Source organism: Temnothorax nylanderi, unplaced genomic scaffold, assembly GCF_030848795.1.
Source record: "Temnothorax nylanderi isolate EJ_2023f unplaced genomic scaffold, tnyl_v1.0 TNYL_tig0048_pilon, whole genome shotgun sequence".
Taxonomy (NCBI): domain Eukaryota; kingdom Metazoa; phylum Arthropoda; class Insecta; order Hymenoptera; family Formicidae; genus Temnothorax; species Temnothorax nylanderi.
The window spans coordinates 443,827-460,704 of record NW_027249110.1 but is presented as its reverse complement, the minus strand read 5'-3'; the positions used below and the strand labels follow the sequence as shown (position 1 = coordinate 460,704).

At 39.9% G+C, this 16,878-nt stretch overlaps 2 protein-coding genes across 4 annotated transcripts; one reads left to right on the top strand and one right to left on the bottom strand.

Moving 5' to 3' along the window:
- The first annotated feature begins 5,346 nt into the window (after positions 1-5,346).
- On the top strand, positions 5,347-16,223 carry Unc-76 (fasciculation and elongation protein Unc-76). Of its 3 annotated transcripts, none has more exons than XM_071705897.1 (9): positions 5,347-5,857; positions 7,474-7,726; positions 13,502-13,624; positions 13,825-13,981; positions 14,067-14,175; positions 14,281-14,555; positions 14,728-14,803; positions 14,874-14,939; positions 15,096-16,223. In XM_071705897.1, exons 1-9 carry the CDS (start codon positions 5,752-5,754, stop codon positions 15,110-15,112), a joined length of 1,182 nt encoding a protein of 393 aa, XP_071561998.1. In that variant the 5' UTR covers positions 5,347-5,751; the 3' UTR covers positions 15,113-16,223. The 3 variants fall into 3 exon arrangements, with proteins under 3 accessions (XP_071561998.1, XP_071561999.1, XP_071562000.1); XM_071705898.1 differs by having other exon boundaries at positions 5,350-5,857; positions 14,293-14,555; XM_071705899.1 differs by lacking the exon at positions 5,347-5,857 and adding an exon at positions 6,368-6,511.
- LOC139772317 (uncharacterized) lies at positions 15,793-16,803 on the bottom strand. The gene is made up of 3 exons (XM_071705916.1): positions 16,598-16,803; positions 16,256-16,487; positions 15,793-16,114 (listed from the first exon to the last, which is right to left on the bottom strand). Exons 1-3 carry the CDS (start codon positions 16,753-16,755, stop codon positions 16,025-16,027), a joined length of 480 nt encoding a protein of 159 aa, XP_071562017.1. The 5' UTR covers positions 16,756-16,803; the 3' UTR covers positions 15,793-16,024.
- Positions 16,804-16,878: the final 75 nt, after the last annotated feature.

The window sequence follows — 16,878 nt, the reverse complement described above, 5'->3', positions numbered from 1 at the left end:
ACTCCCCCGGTCTATTTTTCCATTAAATTTGATTAGGGAGCGAGATCCGTGGCTATCAGTAATGGGGTTCTATTGATACACTTGGGACGAACTGTCAGACCATACACGAGGATACGTGCATTAACGAGCTCATTGTGTATCATTTGATGCAATAACCGTTCGCGAGTATTCCATAAAATCTTATACACATTCTGACATTCTATTCTTTTGTTTATCGAAATGTACGATTTTACATCGAATTTTTATCAATGTAAAATATTCTTTGCGCGAATATTCAGAAACAAATTTCTCAGCTGAAAAATTCACGGCAGAAATAAATGCGTTTAATCGACGCACGTTATCTTGCATCAATCGATAAAACTGTCGTCTAACTAATACTTAGTTACTTGTTTTGCATAACGGATTTACAACAGCACAATTCTGATAGACATGTGCGATTAGTTGCGCAATCTACTTTCGAGCGCACGACTTAAACAGAATTATTAAATAAAATTATTGCGTGAGAGATCTCACGATTAGTAATGCTTTCGACGCAAGCAAAGAGCCATTTAATCGTAATGCAATTAAAAGGACATTGCTCGTATTTGTTGTGCAAATTGACCTTATTACACGATTTACTTTCCATCACGGATGTCACCGACGATTGCTGCGCGGCGCAAATCCACGTATTTGCGTATATAAATAACGATTCCATTGAGATTTATCCCTGAAATGTGAAAGAAAAAAATCTGAAAAATGTCGGAGTCCTCGCTACCCGTTACTGAATATTATCGGATATTCTATTTCTGGTTTTCCCGCGACGATCTTATCTCGTGCATTTTCATCGATATGCGATAATGACAAAGTAATCTATTCAGGAACGCCTTCCTGCTGCTAATTTTTCTCTTTCGTTTTTTTTTTTTTTCAAGTAAATAATTATACACTGAATGTTTCCAACTACATTAATTAATTAATTATTTATTTTATTGGCATTATATATTTTTGTGTGTGCATGTCTCGCCAAAGAAAACAGTAGAACAATTCTTACGATTGAAAATACACGTTACGAGCGCAAAGAAACGCGCGTCCATCGATACGTTGCATTTATTATTGTTTTGCATAACAGATAACGGGCGAGTAGGTAGACAAGATTTGCGATGTGACTCACTCGGTTGCTTTATTACGTTAGTTATATTACTTGAACCGCTGTAACATACGATTTCTTTTGTTTTAGCGATATAAAAGCGCAGAGTCTGTTCATGATTGTTGAAAATTATACTTCCTTTTAACGCTACATTACACGTGTATGCATTTTCAAATTATAATTTAGAAACTCATGCGTAGTTACATCATTCGATTAAATTTTATAAATTAACACAATTATAGTGGTATAATGGTAATTATCATGGTTAATGGTAATAATGGTAATGGTAATGGTAAAATTACAGTAATGAATATATTACAAATATACAAATATGCATAATACAAACGTTAAAATAATTATACACAAATCCATCGTGTATCAATTGCAAACTAAATTAACGTTTATATGAAATGTACATGATAAATATTCCTCTATTAATTTAAAGATATTGATATTTATGCAAGAGGCAATACACAATGTAGATACGCAAAAAAATTATATATGTGAATGCAATAGCGTAGAATAATTATAGATTGTGATTAAGTATCTTGTAGGCCGCCAATATTATTGCCGCCTTGTAATGTCAATAAATTACTTAGAGAATTTATACGATATAAGATATGTCATTTTGCGCGTTTACGTCTTTCAATTTTTCACATATAGAGATACCATGCATATTTACCGCTCAATTTTTCAGCTCTCTGTTCATAATTATTACGATAGACAAACGGTAATAATCACCTGCATAACGTCATATATGTGACAGGCGATTATTACATTTGATGTTAAATCAGCATTTTTTTCCAACCTCGGGCACTCGCAACAAGTTTCTAGTTTCTTTTCGTTCGAGGGTAAAATCATTCATACATTTATGATGATTAAGAATTATTGAGCCTATTTAATTAGAATTAATTATTTGTCTTATTTGTAGATGGTTATGTCGCCTCTGGAAACCAATTGAAAAATATTGCTGTATGTCGGTATATTGGATCTTAAAATATTATCAACGTTATGTGTAACGTGTAAACGTATATGTTTTTTTTATTTTTATTCGCTCCATTTTCAACTCGCTTTTGATCATTCACTTCTCGGTGATTAACCGTTAAATAAGGCGTCTGCCGTTAGATTATAAATTATAATTTACAAGATTGTGTTTTAAACACAAAGTAATGTTTGTAGCAATTGTTGTGAATTGTAGATTTTCTAACATTTCTGCATATCTTAATGTTACAACTTTCTGATATGCATATCTTAAGCTCAAACACTTTTTAATACGAACTTTATTTCCGATTTGAGATTACGTGTCAGAAGTTGCATTAACGACTGATTAGCACAGCAGGGAGACAAATAAATAACAAATATATCTTATATTTTTTATGAAATTAAATTACTTAGCATTTCTTTACGTAAAATGAAAATTATTTTGTAATATTTTGCTCAATTTTGCACATTGCATCCTGTCCAATTTTTTTTCACAATCGATCGGATGCGACAAAAATCAGTTCCACTCTACTAACATATAGTTCAGTCAAAGCCATGTATTGATTTTGATACGAAGAATGAATGTGAAGAAGCCACATGGATGTGGAGAATGGGATTAATTAGTTTTTATAGAGAGCACATTCTTATACGTAATTTTTATTAAAATGTCCAGTAGTGACAAAGAGATTTACGTTACAAGAGTTGCGATGCCAAGGTTGACTACAATCCCTCCGTTTGTTCTTTCAATCCGCACGCAGTCCGCCCACACGCACACTAGCTTGCCAAGCATGACGTCGAAGTCGACGTTTTACATGTGGTAGTGTTCGATTTTCCTTCGACACGTGTTACGATAAAGACGGATGACAGATCACTCGCAAAGGTCGCGAATTGGGCTAATTTGTAAAAGAATGCAGGATTCACGGCATCTAATCCGACATTTGAGACGAGATTAAGGTGAGATGATGGAATCTTTCAACAGATAATTGCGTGTGCCATTCGAAATTTTACTGAATAAAACGTGTTCTACACGAGAACACATTCACATGAAGATATTGTATATGATGTAAGAAAGTTGTATTAAAAAATCGCGAACTCTATGCTCCAGATAAATATACATATAATAATGTTGTTTTCCATCTCCCTCTCACCCCACTTCGGACCCCGAAACATGCGCTTATCTATATAACCATCGCTTCTCGTTAAGGATAAAAATCAGATCACGCGTTCTTTCGAACTTCGTTAGATGCAAATTGCCTTGCTTCTTTATGCAACTCGTAATGACGGAACACTTGTTTTGCAGCATATAAAAGCTGCACGATTGGTTCACTTTAATGGGCGGAGATTTATTAAAAGCTCATTGGAATATTTTTTTCCATCGTACAGAGCGAACTTCGATCGAGATTCGAGATTTAATTATATCTTTCGTGATATAACTACGGCTGTTGTATTCCCCCCCACCCCTCTGATAAACTCGCGCCCTGATCTTCCCGAAATTATCTACCTGCATCTTTGAAACGCAATTAGACTTTTCTTAATCGGCGATTTCAACCGGTTCTTTCAACCTGCAGTAGTTCAAAATCTATTTTCGATCAATTTCCTGTGATTATATCGAGTTATGATAGTTAAAATCATTTGAAGAATGATAGTATTTTGTGAGTCAACCATTGGAACGTACTCCATATATCGGTATACAAATAAGGGAGAAGGGAGCGGGGTGAGAGAGAGAGAGAGAGAGAGAGAGAGAGAGAGAGAGAGAGAGACGGAAAACAACATCATTTATTTGGAGCATAGAAGAGAAGAGAGTTCGACTTTTTATACAACTTTCTTACATCGTACAACGTGATATTCATGTCGCTCGTGTAGAAGACGTTTTATTCGAACGACTCACCAATTATTTCTTCTGCATTTTAATATTCAACCGAAAAAATATACTGAACAATACATATATTACAGGTATATGAAAATATAGGAGAGATGGCAGTACATGTCTGTGGCTTATAATTGCTCTTTCTGTAAATGTTTATCCACAGCTGCTGATTGCACTGTCGAGTTTTTACCCGTTGAGCAAATGTCCACAGCGTACGTGTTTACAATCAATAGCGTAGACAAGGGATAGTTAAAAAAAATATTGTAAGAGAGAAACGAACAATAAATAATTTTTCCAAAAATTAATTTCGTAACGCTATCACCGACTATTTTACGCAGCATCAATAAATAGCATTTTTTAACATTCAACAGCGACATCTCGCCGCTTGTTTCTGTCATTCTATCTCACAAGCCTGTGCTTTATCCAGCAAGCGGGTCGGGGCAATACCGTATAATTAAAGTCCAGTTGCATCAAGCGATACGCCAACGATGCAACATCGAATCTGATCTTTCCATAAGAATTAACTTTTAATTTAATTAATTAAGCTTCTTATCAAAAAGTTGTATAGACTGTTTCTCCTTTTTTTTCGTTCTAGCTCATTGCTCTCATTGCTCTTGAATAAAAACATTAACTCAACTGTTCTCCGTTCTTATAATGAAAAAAAATCTAAACAAAATTAAAGCAAAGTTAGCTATATTATCTGGCGCAATCAAACTTAATTGAAGATAACAAGCTAAGTAGCTTATTAATTTTCTCAGACAAAAGTAGTCGCAGGATTGGGTTGTAGATATGAAATTGCAGCAGAATCCGCATATCTATATCGATCTGTTCTATTTTCGATAAATGGCCAAAATTATAACAAACGTGACACGGCACTGAAGGACTGAAGAGAGATCAGGGCCGGTGGGGAGTTCTAGGAAGCCTGCGGTAAAGAACAAGTATCCTCGCTAACAAACCGGAGCACGTAGAGTCATTTGTTTTACTTCTACTACGTAGCATTTTTTGTATTTGAAACGAAACGGTATACTATATATTTGGACGTTGGAAAGAGAAAGAGTAAAATTACCTATAAAATGCGAATAGAGCAAATAGACCCGTATAGATGCGTACACAGATTCAGCGAATTGAGTTGGCCCTGAAATTGGCCGCTTCTCACGATAGAGCCGGTCCTGGCGGAGAGAGATGATTCGTGACATCGGCGCGCTCAGCAGGCTCAGCCAGCGGTTACCATGACGACCGGCGATCATCTTCCCACCACCACCTACTATTCAACTCCAACGTAACCCGCAAACCCGCCAGCACCACCACCACCACCACCACCACCACCCGTGCCACGGTGCCCATCGTCGAAGAGCAGCGAAGTGAGCGAAGAGGAGCAGGTCCCCTCCACTCCACCACGTCACGTCAGTCGACTCAGTCGCTCGCAGTCGGTTGGCTCGTGTCCGTCGTGTCGACGGGGGTTGTCGCGCGCACGTTTCGAGAGTTTCGCGTGTCGTGAACGCGCGCACGCGGGTGTGTGCGTGCGTGCGGAGGGTGTGTGTGTGTGTGTGTGTGGGTCCACGCGCGCGCGCGCGCGCGCGCGTCGTCGCACCTCCTACATGTTTCGGTCGCGTCGTCGACGTCGTCTCGGCCTCGGTTCTCGGGATCTCGTCGGATAAACGAAACACGACGAGCCACGCGTCCGTTCCCGCGGTCTGCGAAAAAACGAGACGCACACACGTTCGGCCGCGACGCCGAATTCCCCCGTCGCGCCCGCGTTCGTCCTCCCTCACGTTCAATAATGAGGGACATGGCAGGTAAGATCGCCGAGTTGAAGTTCGAGGCACCCCTCGCGCGCTTCGAGGAGGAGGACACCGCCAGCCTGAAGAACATGAACCTTCTGACAGGTGCGAAACACGCGCCTTATTTACTCCGTCTCCGATGCGCGCCTCGGGCGATACAATCTCTCTTTCTCTCCCGACAGTCCCGACTCCCTCCCTCGCGGGGTGTTCTGCGAGTTCTGCGAGTTCTGCGAGTTCTGCGACGCTCGTTCGGCCGTCCGCGGTCCGCCTCTCACGTCCGTCGCCCGGGGCACGTGAGGCTACCGAAACTTTTCGAAATTAGCGACAAACGCTGATGCGCTGATGGAAATAACGCGGCCCCGCGCGAGCTCTCCTTCCCACAGTTCCCACGTCAGTTGACGTAAACGGATATCCTATTTTGCACGCCTGTACCAGGCAGACGGCTGAAACTTTCGTGGAAATGTTAAATCACTGAAGAATATCGCTCGCGGCGGCGGCGGTTACAGCGGTGATGTAATTCTATACAAGGCGCCGCGCCGCGCCGCGCCGCGCGATTCGCGACCTGAATTTTCATTCTCCGAACAGTTCTCTGGGGGTAAATCGATCCCTCGCGCCACCAGTGGATTAAAAGAGCGAAGGAATATACACGGCGCGTTCCTTAGGAATCGACAGGTGTTAACGTGCCTCGTCCCGCAACGGGGCCCCGGGAGTCCCGGGACTGACGAATGTTGGGCCCGATTGGGGCGCTCTTGACGCTCGGTACGCTTAAAAGAATTTCTATACCTGCCTCGGCAGCCAAAACGGGCATGGGAAAATGGAAAAGCTAGGTTTACTTGACTCAGACCGACCGCGGACCTTCCTCCGAATTTATTTTTGTCATTCGGTCGCGTCACCGTTCGGTGAAATCCGTCTCCGGTTAACTTCGTATAGCAGGATTCCTTCGAATTCACCCGAAATTTCGTGTATTTGCTCGCAAATATAGCATATAGCGACGTTCGAGCACGAGCTACTCCTCCGTCGACACCTACGATTCTTTGCCGCGATGAGCGGCAATTCTCCCATCAAGGCCATTAATTTTCGCCGCGATAATAACCGACTCTTTCCGCACCTTCCTAGATCACAGGGATACGGACGATCCCCCTGGATTCCATCTCTGAGAAAATAAAATAATCTGTCGAGTCTTTGATCAATGTTCGCAGGGTGCTGCTTTATGTTTATCTTTTCCGTGCAATTCAATTTCTGTGCGATAAGACGCTTTCAAATATGCGGATTAAAAGTCACCTCGCATTGCAGACCTCTTGAAATTCTACCTCCTCGCCTCGCGTAATCTGCGTCGCAGAATCGGGCTTGGCACGAGAAGAAATATATATATCTCGCGAGAGAGGGATGAGTAGGTATATACTCTTATTGGAGCGACGACGAGAGCGGTGTCGCATCCGATAACGCTCGATATCGCAACCTGCGACCTGCGACCTCAGTTCATCTTTGCGTTTCATCAATATCAAAGTGCGGCACGTCAAGGGTTAAATCTAGATCAGAATTTACTTCAACGAAGGGGAAAAAGACATCTGCGATGTCGCTGGCTGAAAAGTGTAATTTAACAAAAAAATGTCGATATCCCGCGCGTAATTAAGTAGAGTAGTAGAGAGAGACACATTCCTTGCGTATTCTCTTGTCTCGCGCTGCCAGATATAATCTTGATCGTTCTCTTGATTTCGCAGAACAATTATTGGACGCCAGCCTGGACGCGAGTTTCGGGGAGAATTGTAACGCGAATGAGCCGCCCACGACACACGAGAACGGCACCGACATCCTCCAGGAAGGAACGTTCAGCCCGTTCAGCGGTAGCCTCGAGGATCTCGTCAACACCTTCGACGAGAAGATTACATCTTGCTTCCGCGATTATGGCACTGATGTAGAATCGTTGGCTCCGGTGCAGGTGCGAACGCAGGAGGAGATCATGAACGAGTGCCAGTAAGCCACATAATTCATAATTATCCTAATGATCACAAAGCACCTATTGAACGAGGCGAGAGTATTATCGCACGTTACATAAAAGATAATCTAGTGGTATTACTTTTAATAATACCAAGGGGCTTATTTCGTCATCGTTGAAAACCATCTCGGCATCTCGCGCGCGTTTCACCTCATTGACGCAATTACTTTGATTAATTTTTTAATTAACCGTATTCGCGAACCTTCGTGCGTGCAACCGTGCGGTTTTTCGGTTCACGAGAACTCGGTTACAGACAAGTATACCGGTTTCACCGCGTATCAACGGAAAATAAATCACGAACGTCGACGACGCGTAGAGTACTTACCCGCTCGCCTGAAAATTACCAGGTATAACGCGCGGTGCGTATTAAAATCGACGTTTACGTTTTGCGGACCTCGGCTCTCTCGCAGCTCCGTTTCTTAGCTCGAAAGTGACGATTGCTCCAGCGGAAATAATCACTTATCGCATTACCGTTAACCCTTTTGCTCGTCATAACACGCGTAATACGTAATGCGCAATAACGGGGAGTATTCCCGTCCACTCGGAGAGTAGAACGCGGTCCAATGATCTATTTCATCTTGATTACTCCTCGCCGATGACTCGCGCTCTCTCTCTCTCTCTCGCTCTTCTCTTTCTATTAAGCGCGTCAGCAATTTCACTTAATGCTCCGTTTAATGCGATCCTGCGGCATGGTGTAACCCAATTACACGTACCTACGGTTTCACTACTCATCTATATCAGTAATCGAAACTTCTAGGTCACTCTAGGTGTAAAATCTTTTCAAATCAATGCTTGCGTGACATAGTTTTAAATCAAAATGACACTGAAAGATTTACTGTATGTATATTGGCATGTTAATTAAATACCAATGCAACATTTTGACCTTATTACCCCAGGCGAACGTGTATTTAAAAAAAGACAAAAAATGAGAGTAAATAGAATTTCTTCTTATACTCGCGACGATATTCGATAGCAATCGATTTCCCAATGGAAGAAGTGTGTCGACACTGCTAGTACTCTCTACGCGATGTTTACGATACACGTTGCAGCTTTCTCTCCGAAGCCACAGCGTCGCCGCTCCACTCCAAAAAAGTGCATCTCGATTGTATAATTCGTTAATTCGTATATACACATATAATACATATATGAACATTTCTTTTTAGTCTAGTTATCGATTGGCAACAGAATTGTCGTTTTTGCTATTTTCTCGCTCCGCGAGATTGATTAATGTTGAATAAAGCATTAAAGATGTTAAATCAAATATATTATCTGGATGAAAGTAATTAGGCGTTTGTAAATTCAGGACACGAATTTGCTATCTTTGGCACTTTCGGTTTGATACTACAGAATCGAAGAAATATTTGGCACATTTAATTGCATTTTAATATAATTAATGTTTACTTTTCTGATAATAATGCATAATACTTATTGTTAGTGAAATCTCATATTGGACATAAATCTTCTAAATCTGTTTTCTTATCCGCTACTCTATACACAACGAATGTATACATTTAACGACGTACAACGAGATCTTTCAAGGCAACCTTGACGGACATCTCCGGCGAGACATGTTGACGTAGGCACGATTCGAGCTGCGTCATAGACGTAAGTTCAAATATCTGTAGATATACTCAAGATATGACATAATTCCTGATCGAACCAAAAATGTAAGCGGTTTCTTTCCAAATTCTCTCAGTTCCATTAAACACAATTTTGGGATGTTAACAAAATTTTGCAAGTAGATCGAAAAATTAAGTATGGACTATAGTATATAAGCTATACGATAGGAGAGACGTATGTGGACGTTAGGTATCTAGCGCACACCATAATACCACATAACACATAACGTTTCGGAGCTTATGGTCAGCTTTACGGATTTTTGACCAGTTTGAGGGGTCGAGGTTTCACGCTACGATAGACGATCCCGGCAAATATTTTAGTCGTAGAGTGCAAATTACAGTCGCAACACGCTCACGGACAAGGCAAGGCTGCGCGTCCTAACGAGCATAACCGAGCGACAGCAGGTGAAACTCAACGAAGCGCGAAATTGTCTCTTCTTCCGCGCGCAACCACGCACAAAGCTGTTAAATTTACATTGGATCATTCGCCTCATCATCCGCCCTCATACGGAGGTGCTGCGCGATTTTCGATCGGTTCGTTAATTTCTTACACATCCTTTGCAAGTGCGAAATAATTCACAGACGCGCACAGGCTAGATTTTTGTTTAAGTATCTCTCTCGGTCTTTGTGCAATTCTCTTTGTCTACCGATGAAAAAGAATATTGCATACATTTTTTGTGGAAATGTGAGAAGATTTTCAGAATTTAGCTGTTCAGAAATTTATGATCACGAGTCGTGAAGAAGAATCGCTTCGGAAAGAAAAATATTGCTGATATTGAAGATTTTTCTGAGGAGATTGTGATAAATGAAAGAAGAATCGCGCGCTCTAATAACGAACAACCGTCAGGTTTCTTTTTCTTCTTCCCCTATTCTTTCCTCTCTCTCTCTCTCTCTCTCTCTCTCTCTCTCTCTCTCTCTCTCTCTCTCTCTCTCTCTCTCTCTCTCTCTCCTCCCAAGAAGTCTACTTTCTGCTCGTGGTTTCTCTGCTAGAACGACTCAAATGCCATTGATCGGCTTCGATTTACGTGCGGCGTTATGAAAGGGCGTTCGGCGAGGGTGGCATTATTCAAATGGCGCGTTCTCTCCATTCCGGTGACTAATAAGGTCATCGACCCGATTGCGATTGCGACAAAGCCGCGGTAGCGATGCGAGTGCACGCGTTCGCGAAGTGCTCGCGTTCTCCGTCGCGTATTACGCTGTTCGTCGCGATCCAACGCGTTTAAACGTAGTTTCCACGTAATTTTCCAACCGCACTTTCTAGCACGAGGCTGACCGCGCTAGACGCCCAAGTACTGGAAACGCGTGTCGGATAGAGATTAATACGTCTATCCCCTTCATGATTTGCACGTGATACAAATCATCATCGCGTGCGACCGATATATGAGCTTCTCAGAAGCCAAACCGATCGTCTCTACGAAATAGAAAGTAGAAAAACTTAGTAGATAAAGCGCTAGAAGCTAATCGCTCCGATACTAAAATTACAAACTTTGTTAAATGTTGATCAATTTAACATCTGAGTTTTTTTATATGGAGTCTATATAGAGATTATTTTTTCTCAGAAATATATGATTCAAAATTTACGTATTTTCTTGATTTTTAAATGACTCGCGTTAGGTTTCTGTGGTCCGATAGATGAACACTCGAAAGTAAATCGTTTCCTTTACTGATATTATGTTTCCTGAGTGTTTTGATACTGACGAAAACGCGTGACATGAAAATTTAATCTCTGTTTTGCTCCTTCGTTCGTATCGAGCTACACCACCCTCCAAACAGAGGGCGAACGTCAATATCGGCGCGCACGCGCCTCAGATGGCGTCGTCCACATCCACGGGGTGCTACGGGGGTGAATTTATACGTGGAAGATATAAGAGAATTTGTCCGATTTTAATTAAGGAAGATAATTTTTTTAATGTTCTCTCTCTCTCTCTCTCTCTCGCTTTCTCCCTCTCTCTTTTATATGAATTTTGTGGGAAGTAAGCGAATTTAGAAGAATCGATAGGGGCTGTTTGTGCAATATTGCGAAATCCCCATTTTTTCGAGATTACGCTAATTTTACAATAGCTGAGCTTCCTTTTATCCTTGCCTATCCGCTTGTGATTTTTGCGAGCGCTCGGAAAGAAAGTAGATAAATTAGCTTGGTAGAGGCTTCGTACATACCGTGTGTGGTATAAAATGTCTGGCCGTTTCGATGCGAACAACGTGTGCGCTGGAGATAAAGCCACTTTACATTAATCAGAGACTCAAGTGGACTGAGTTGACCTCGATTTATTAACCCACGGCATCAGATGGCCGATCAATGCGTTGACTCTCTCTCCCTCTGATATCCATTTTGCAGTCGTTTTTCTATTTCCACAAATAAGTACATACAGACATATGCAAATTTTGAACAAAATAAATATTTAGATCGAAATATCTAATATTCTCAACATAATACAGATTTTAATCACTTTGTTTCATTAAAATTCTAACATTTCTTCACACGATTTTTTCCACAAGAATTAGAAATTTCCAATTTATGTATATATTTATATGTTTTGAATTTAAAGAATTTGCGTGTAAAAATTGATTTGAACTTTCTGAGAAATGTTGATTGATAGAAAGATAAGGAATCGCGATCTTTTTATCGAATTCGTGAAACGTGAATATTTCAAGTTAGCGAAACTGAGATATTTTAAGAAAAACAGAGCTCTCTTGGAACGACTTTTAAAACACGTGGCTTCCGTCACCCATCGACCACAAGAGGGTTACAGGACATTCGAGAAGAAGTAAAAGGAATTAATAGCTGATTGATAATTCAGTTCTCTTAAGGATATTACAAGCTTGAATGCCGTTTTTGCTGCTCGGCTCCCACGAGATACATTGTTCGCAAATTTGCGCCGCGGGGAGCCTTCGTTCCGGCGCGGCGCGGCGACGCCGACGGTCTGGCCGTTCTTCGCATGAAAAATCACTTCCTCTAGAAAACGGCACGTTACCACCATAAACGTTGACTTACGTTTTGTTTGTACACGATTAAACGTCTTATCTATGCAGTGCGTACACGTACAATGTACAATGCGTAACGCAGGAAACGCCCACAGCCCGCAGTGATTCACGCGGCGTCCTAGAAAGTCTATCGCTCTCATCACCATAGAGGGTGTCCTAAGTCCTAAATGTGTCCCAATGGCAATGTTCACACGAGTATTATATAAATGGTATAAACACACGCGGTATTAAAAGACGAAGATTCCCAAGTGAGAAACCTGTCACTCTCATCAGCTATATATAGGATGTTCCAAATGCGTGTTTCTACATTGTGGTACAACACACGTTGGCACGACTCAATAATATCGCGGCATTATACCATCCTCGTAGGAACATCTGCATTTATTGATCGCGCATTACACATCATGCTATCGTAAATCGTGTCCTTCGGAGTGCTAAAATTACTCGACATCTCTGTCATACATTCTCATTAACCTTTAGATGGACGCCGGAAACTGTTGTGACATTTCGATGAACAAATGTTTTCTTTACCCACATGTAAAGAGAGACATATATAGAGAGAAAGAGAGAGAGAGAGAGAGAGAGAGAGAGAGAGATTAGAAATTTAATTTTAGATATTAGAACAAAAAAGATATTTCAAGCATTATGGAAGAATTGAAATAAAATTAAAATTAGAGGATCGTTCTGAAATAATCTCATTACTTCGATGTTAGTAAAATGGTTAACAGCATTATGCAATCCGATTAAAGTTTTGAAGCTAAAACGGAAGACGATTCTCTCGCACGCGTTTCAGAAAAAATGGATTTATTTCTGTTGTAAGAAATCCCGCTTCAAATATTTTCAAATAAAAATTAAAATAAAACAGGAGAGGTCGGAGAGGATGCGATAATTTTATGAATGAGTATCGAATCATTCAGCAGACGAGCGAAAAAAACCGATGACACATAAATTTTAAGGCACATTTGTATTCTCGACCAGAGAATGGTGTGAATTAGAGGATATGAGTCATCTATTAAGATTCTGCATCTGTTTACATGTACATAAGCGATATAAGCGATTGCTAAGATCAAGCAAGCGATTGACCCTTAGCAGACGCCAGAGATCCTTTGCGCCTCAATAAACGTATATGTCTGACATTGAATTTTCTTGCAGGATGTGGTGGACGATCACCGGAACTTTCGGGAATATATTACCCATCGATTGGAGCAAATCCTACGCGCGAAAAATGCATATGCCCGCTTTAAATCTGAACGAAGCACCCGCTTCGACGGAGAGGTAGATACGTTTCAGTTTCTTGCGCGTTTAATTATTTGTCACAATCTGTACAATTATTCGTCGAAAGTTTACTTTGCAGCGACTATGCATTTTGAAAATCAAATTTTCTCGAAACTACTGCTTGTCATAGATCGACTTCGCTTTTTCACGACAGCGCTAGCGCTTGTAAATTCAACGCTTTCGTTTTTTGTTCGCTGTAGACCCGAACTAGAAGATTTGAGTAGCGAAGACGAGGCAGTTGCCACAGATTTGGACATGCATGCTTTGATCTTATCCAGCAGTACTGATACTCACAGTCCGGAAGAGCCGCTGAAGACCGCCGAGGAAGTTCTTCGCGAGATAGATGACATAATGCAGGTATAATCTCGGCGCAATAGAGTATCTTTGTCGGTGCAGTAATGACTAAACGAACGATTAATAATTCTGCAACTTGTCGCCGTAGGAAAGTCCGTCAATGGAAAGATCGCCGGATTCAGAAGGTTCTTTATTGGACAGCGATGAAGCTTTGGAAAGAAGTAGAGAAGTACTTGGATCACCACTTCACGAAAAGAGTATGTTTTAAAACACTAATTACATAATATAAAAATATTCATATTTAACATAATTAGAAATAAATTATAATTTCTAAAATAAAAATACATGTCATAAAGCGTTAGATGTATTTTTAGAATTAAAGCAACTTTCCTCCAGCCAACTAACTGAACTTTTTGGAGAAATGGAATCTTTGGTTGCGGCTTTGAGCGAAACATTGATCGCCGAGCTTGCGCTTCGAGACGAATTAGAATACGAGAAAGAACTCAAAAACCAGTTTATCTCTTTACTGTTGGCTGTGCAAAATCGTCGTAGGCAGCATCACGTTACAAAGAAGAGAAGTCAAATGCAGAATGGTACTAGTCCGTTGCCGCAACATAGGTCTTTGCAAGAGCCAAAGGTAACGTATATCATTGTATATACAGTTACGCATTTACGTAGTAAACATAATATCAACCGTTGAATTATGAATACTTTTACAGAAAATTAAATTTTTAATAAAAAACAATTTCCAATTTAATTGTACAATTTAGAGAAAAATAAAAACGATATAATTATCATTCTTATTACAGTACCTGACGACCGTTATTCCATATCATACAGACAGTGGTCCGCCAGACAATCAAGCCTTGCAAGTACTCATCAAAAGTAAGTATTTAATTACGAACTATAGTTTTATGTACCTAATTACATGTATCAATGACATGTTTATTTGCAGTATTAAAGGCCATTAGCGAGGATAGCCCGACAGTACCCACTTTGCTGACGGATTATATACTCAAAGGTAATTAAATTTTTAATTCAATTTTACTAAATCTTATCCACTGTGAATATTAATTTTTCAACTTGAACATATCATAAGCAATAATATATAAGTATTGCTAATTTTTAATAATAGTTTTTTTATAAAGCACTTACAAAATTGCTATTCTGATTTCAGTGTTATGTCCGACTTAAAGCAGAATATGTGGAAAAGAAAAACGAAATGTCAACAAAATATCATGTGCTCTCTTCTTCTTGCCAGTACGCTTTCAGCCGTCATTGTGCCGCATGTTATTGCGTAACTAGCTTATAAGTTGTACTTCAGTCACTCTCGATTACTGTATTGGCTATAGAAGTAGATAAGGTCTCCGCCGATATTCTATCTAGTCTTAATTTATACATTTCGATATGTATATTACTTGCTTAAAGTATCATAAGTATATTTTTAATAACTCGCGTAACATATATTATTGACTCGCGTAAATCGTACGTCATTTTCTTACGGTTTTCATATTTATATTGTACCATGACTCACATCAATTCAGTTTTGTATTTTTTCTTGTACATAAAAATCCCGGGGGAAAGCTTTCATGCAGAGTCATCGCAAAGACAGCACAGAGCTCCTTATCTAGGATCTTACAAATTGCTACTTGTGTAGATTTCTATTTAAGGAATTTGAATTAGTGTACATTGTTGTAACACTAGTATCTAGAGATACTTCATTCACCGATATATCAGCTCAAGAGTGAAAATCTTGCAGTAACGGTCAGTTAATTCACTTGTCCCACCATATAATAATGTAATTGTTCTCACGCAACGCGCAAAAGTTCAGGACACTGTGTTTGTTAAAGTAAAAAATAAATTAAACGACCTCATTGCTCTCGGATATAATTTTTTATTAACTTAATTGCATCGTTACTTGTGTCCTTGTACCTTGATTCCTCCACCGTGATTTCTCTTTTAATTTACAAACATATATTTCAGAATATAATAAATATATATGTATTGCGCAGATATTACACTTTAATATTAGAAAAAATCAAAACTATATATTTAGTTTAACATTACCATTTAAGTACGATTACAATTATATAAAAATTTTGAAGATTAGCCTTTACAATATCGTACAGGACATTGCGGGGCTAAACAGCTAGGTTGATAACAACAATTTGAACCTCGACGATACCATTTGGTCGTCTAAAAGTAAATTATATAATTGTACGGAGTATCTACTTTAGGATACAATGTATATCCAAAATTTATGTGGTAATTATACGTAATAAAAGCCTTGCTAACTCGCTTCAAATGATTAAACTCATTGAAAGAATATATACATACACCCTGTTGAACATAGCTGCGACCAGGAATAACGTGCGTTAATTCCGATCCGACATCATGTAGATTGGAAACTTTCATAACTGTTGCAGTTGAGCAGTAAGTAATCAGAGGCCTCTTTACAGGAAATGTCCACGCCGGTTTACATTCATCAGGGCTAGGCTTAACGTACCACGCATCAGGATCGTATCTGCGATCGTATTTAACGCACATCGCCGGTTTGTTGTTGCTACGTCTGTAATTAAGGCGTTTCCTTTATTCCTATTCAATCCTAGTCGAATTTTTCCTTAAGGAAGAATAGTTCAATTTGAGCCTCTCTTTGAACGAAACGCATGTTTTCCTCACAAAGAATCCATCTCTGCAAAGAGACACTTTAAACGTCGTAATTCTTGGCCAGCGTTGCACGTTTGATTAGAGAAGCCCCAATTTCCAAGCGCTTCTGCCACACCAGTACCATAGCCTCTCGAAAACTCATACGTGCATGGCATTGTCGGCTCTGCCATTTTTTCCAACTAAATACTTGTTAATTTTGCGAAAATGTCATATATAAATATCGCTCTACAGGGAGGAAAACAGATCCATTGGCTGTTTGAACTTTGAAGTTTGTTGATGTGCAACTTACGAAC

What these genes read in the sequence shown, in the direction of transcription:
- Unc-76 (XM_071705897.1), top strand. Translation starts at nt 5,752, where the DNA reads ATGAGGGACATGGCAGGTAAGATCGCCGAGTTGAAGTTCGAGGCACCC. An exon ending in GAACATGAACCTTCTGACAG is followed by an intron (nt 5,858 to 7,473) that starts GTGCGAAACACG and finishes TTGATTTCGCAG; the next exon opens with AACAATTATTGGACGCCAGC. An exon ending in GAGATCATGAACGAGTGCCA is followed by an intron (nt 7,727 to 13,501) that starts GTAAGCCACATA and finishes ATTTTCTTGCAG; the next exon opens with GATGTGGTGGACGATCACCG.
- LOC139772317 (XM_071705916.1), bottom strand. Translation starts at nt 16,755, where the DNA reads ATGGCAGAGCCGACAATGCCATGCACGTATGAGTTTTCGAGAGGCTAT. An exon ending in TTTGCAGAGATGGATTCTTT is followed by an intron (nt 16,488 to 16,597) that starts GTGAGGAAAACA and finishes CCTTAATTACAG; the next exon opens with ACGTAGCAACAACAAACCGG. An exon ending in GCAGCTATGTTCAACAGGGT is followed by an intron (nt 16,115 to 16,255) that starts GTATGTATATAT and finishes ATTTACTTTTAG; the next exon opens with ACGACCAAATGGTATCGTCG.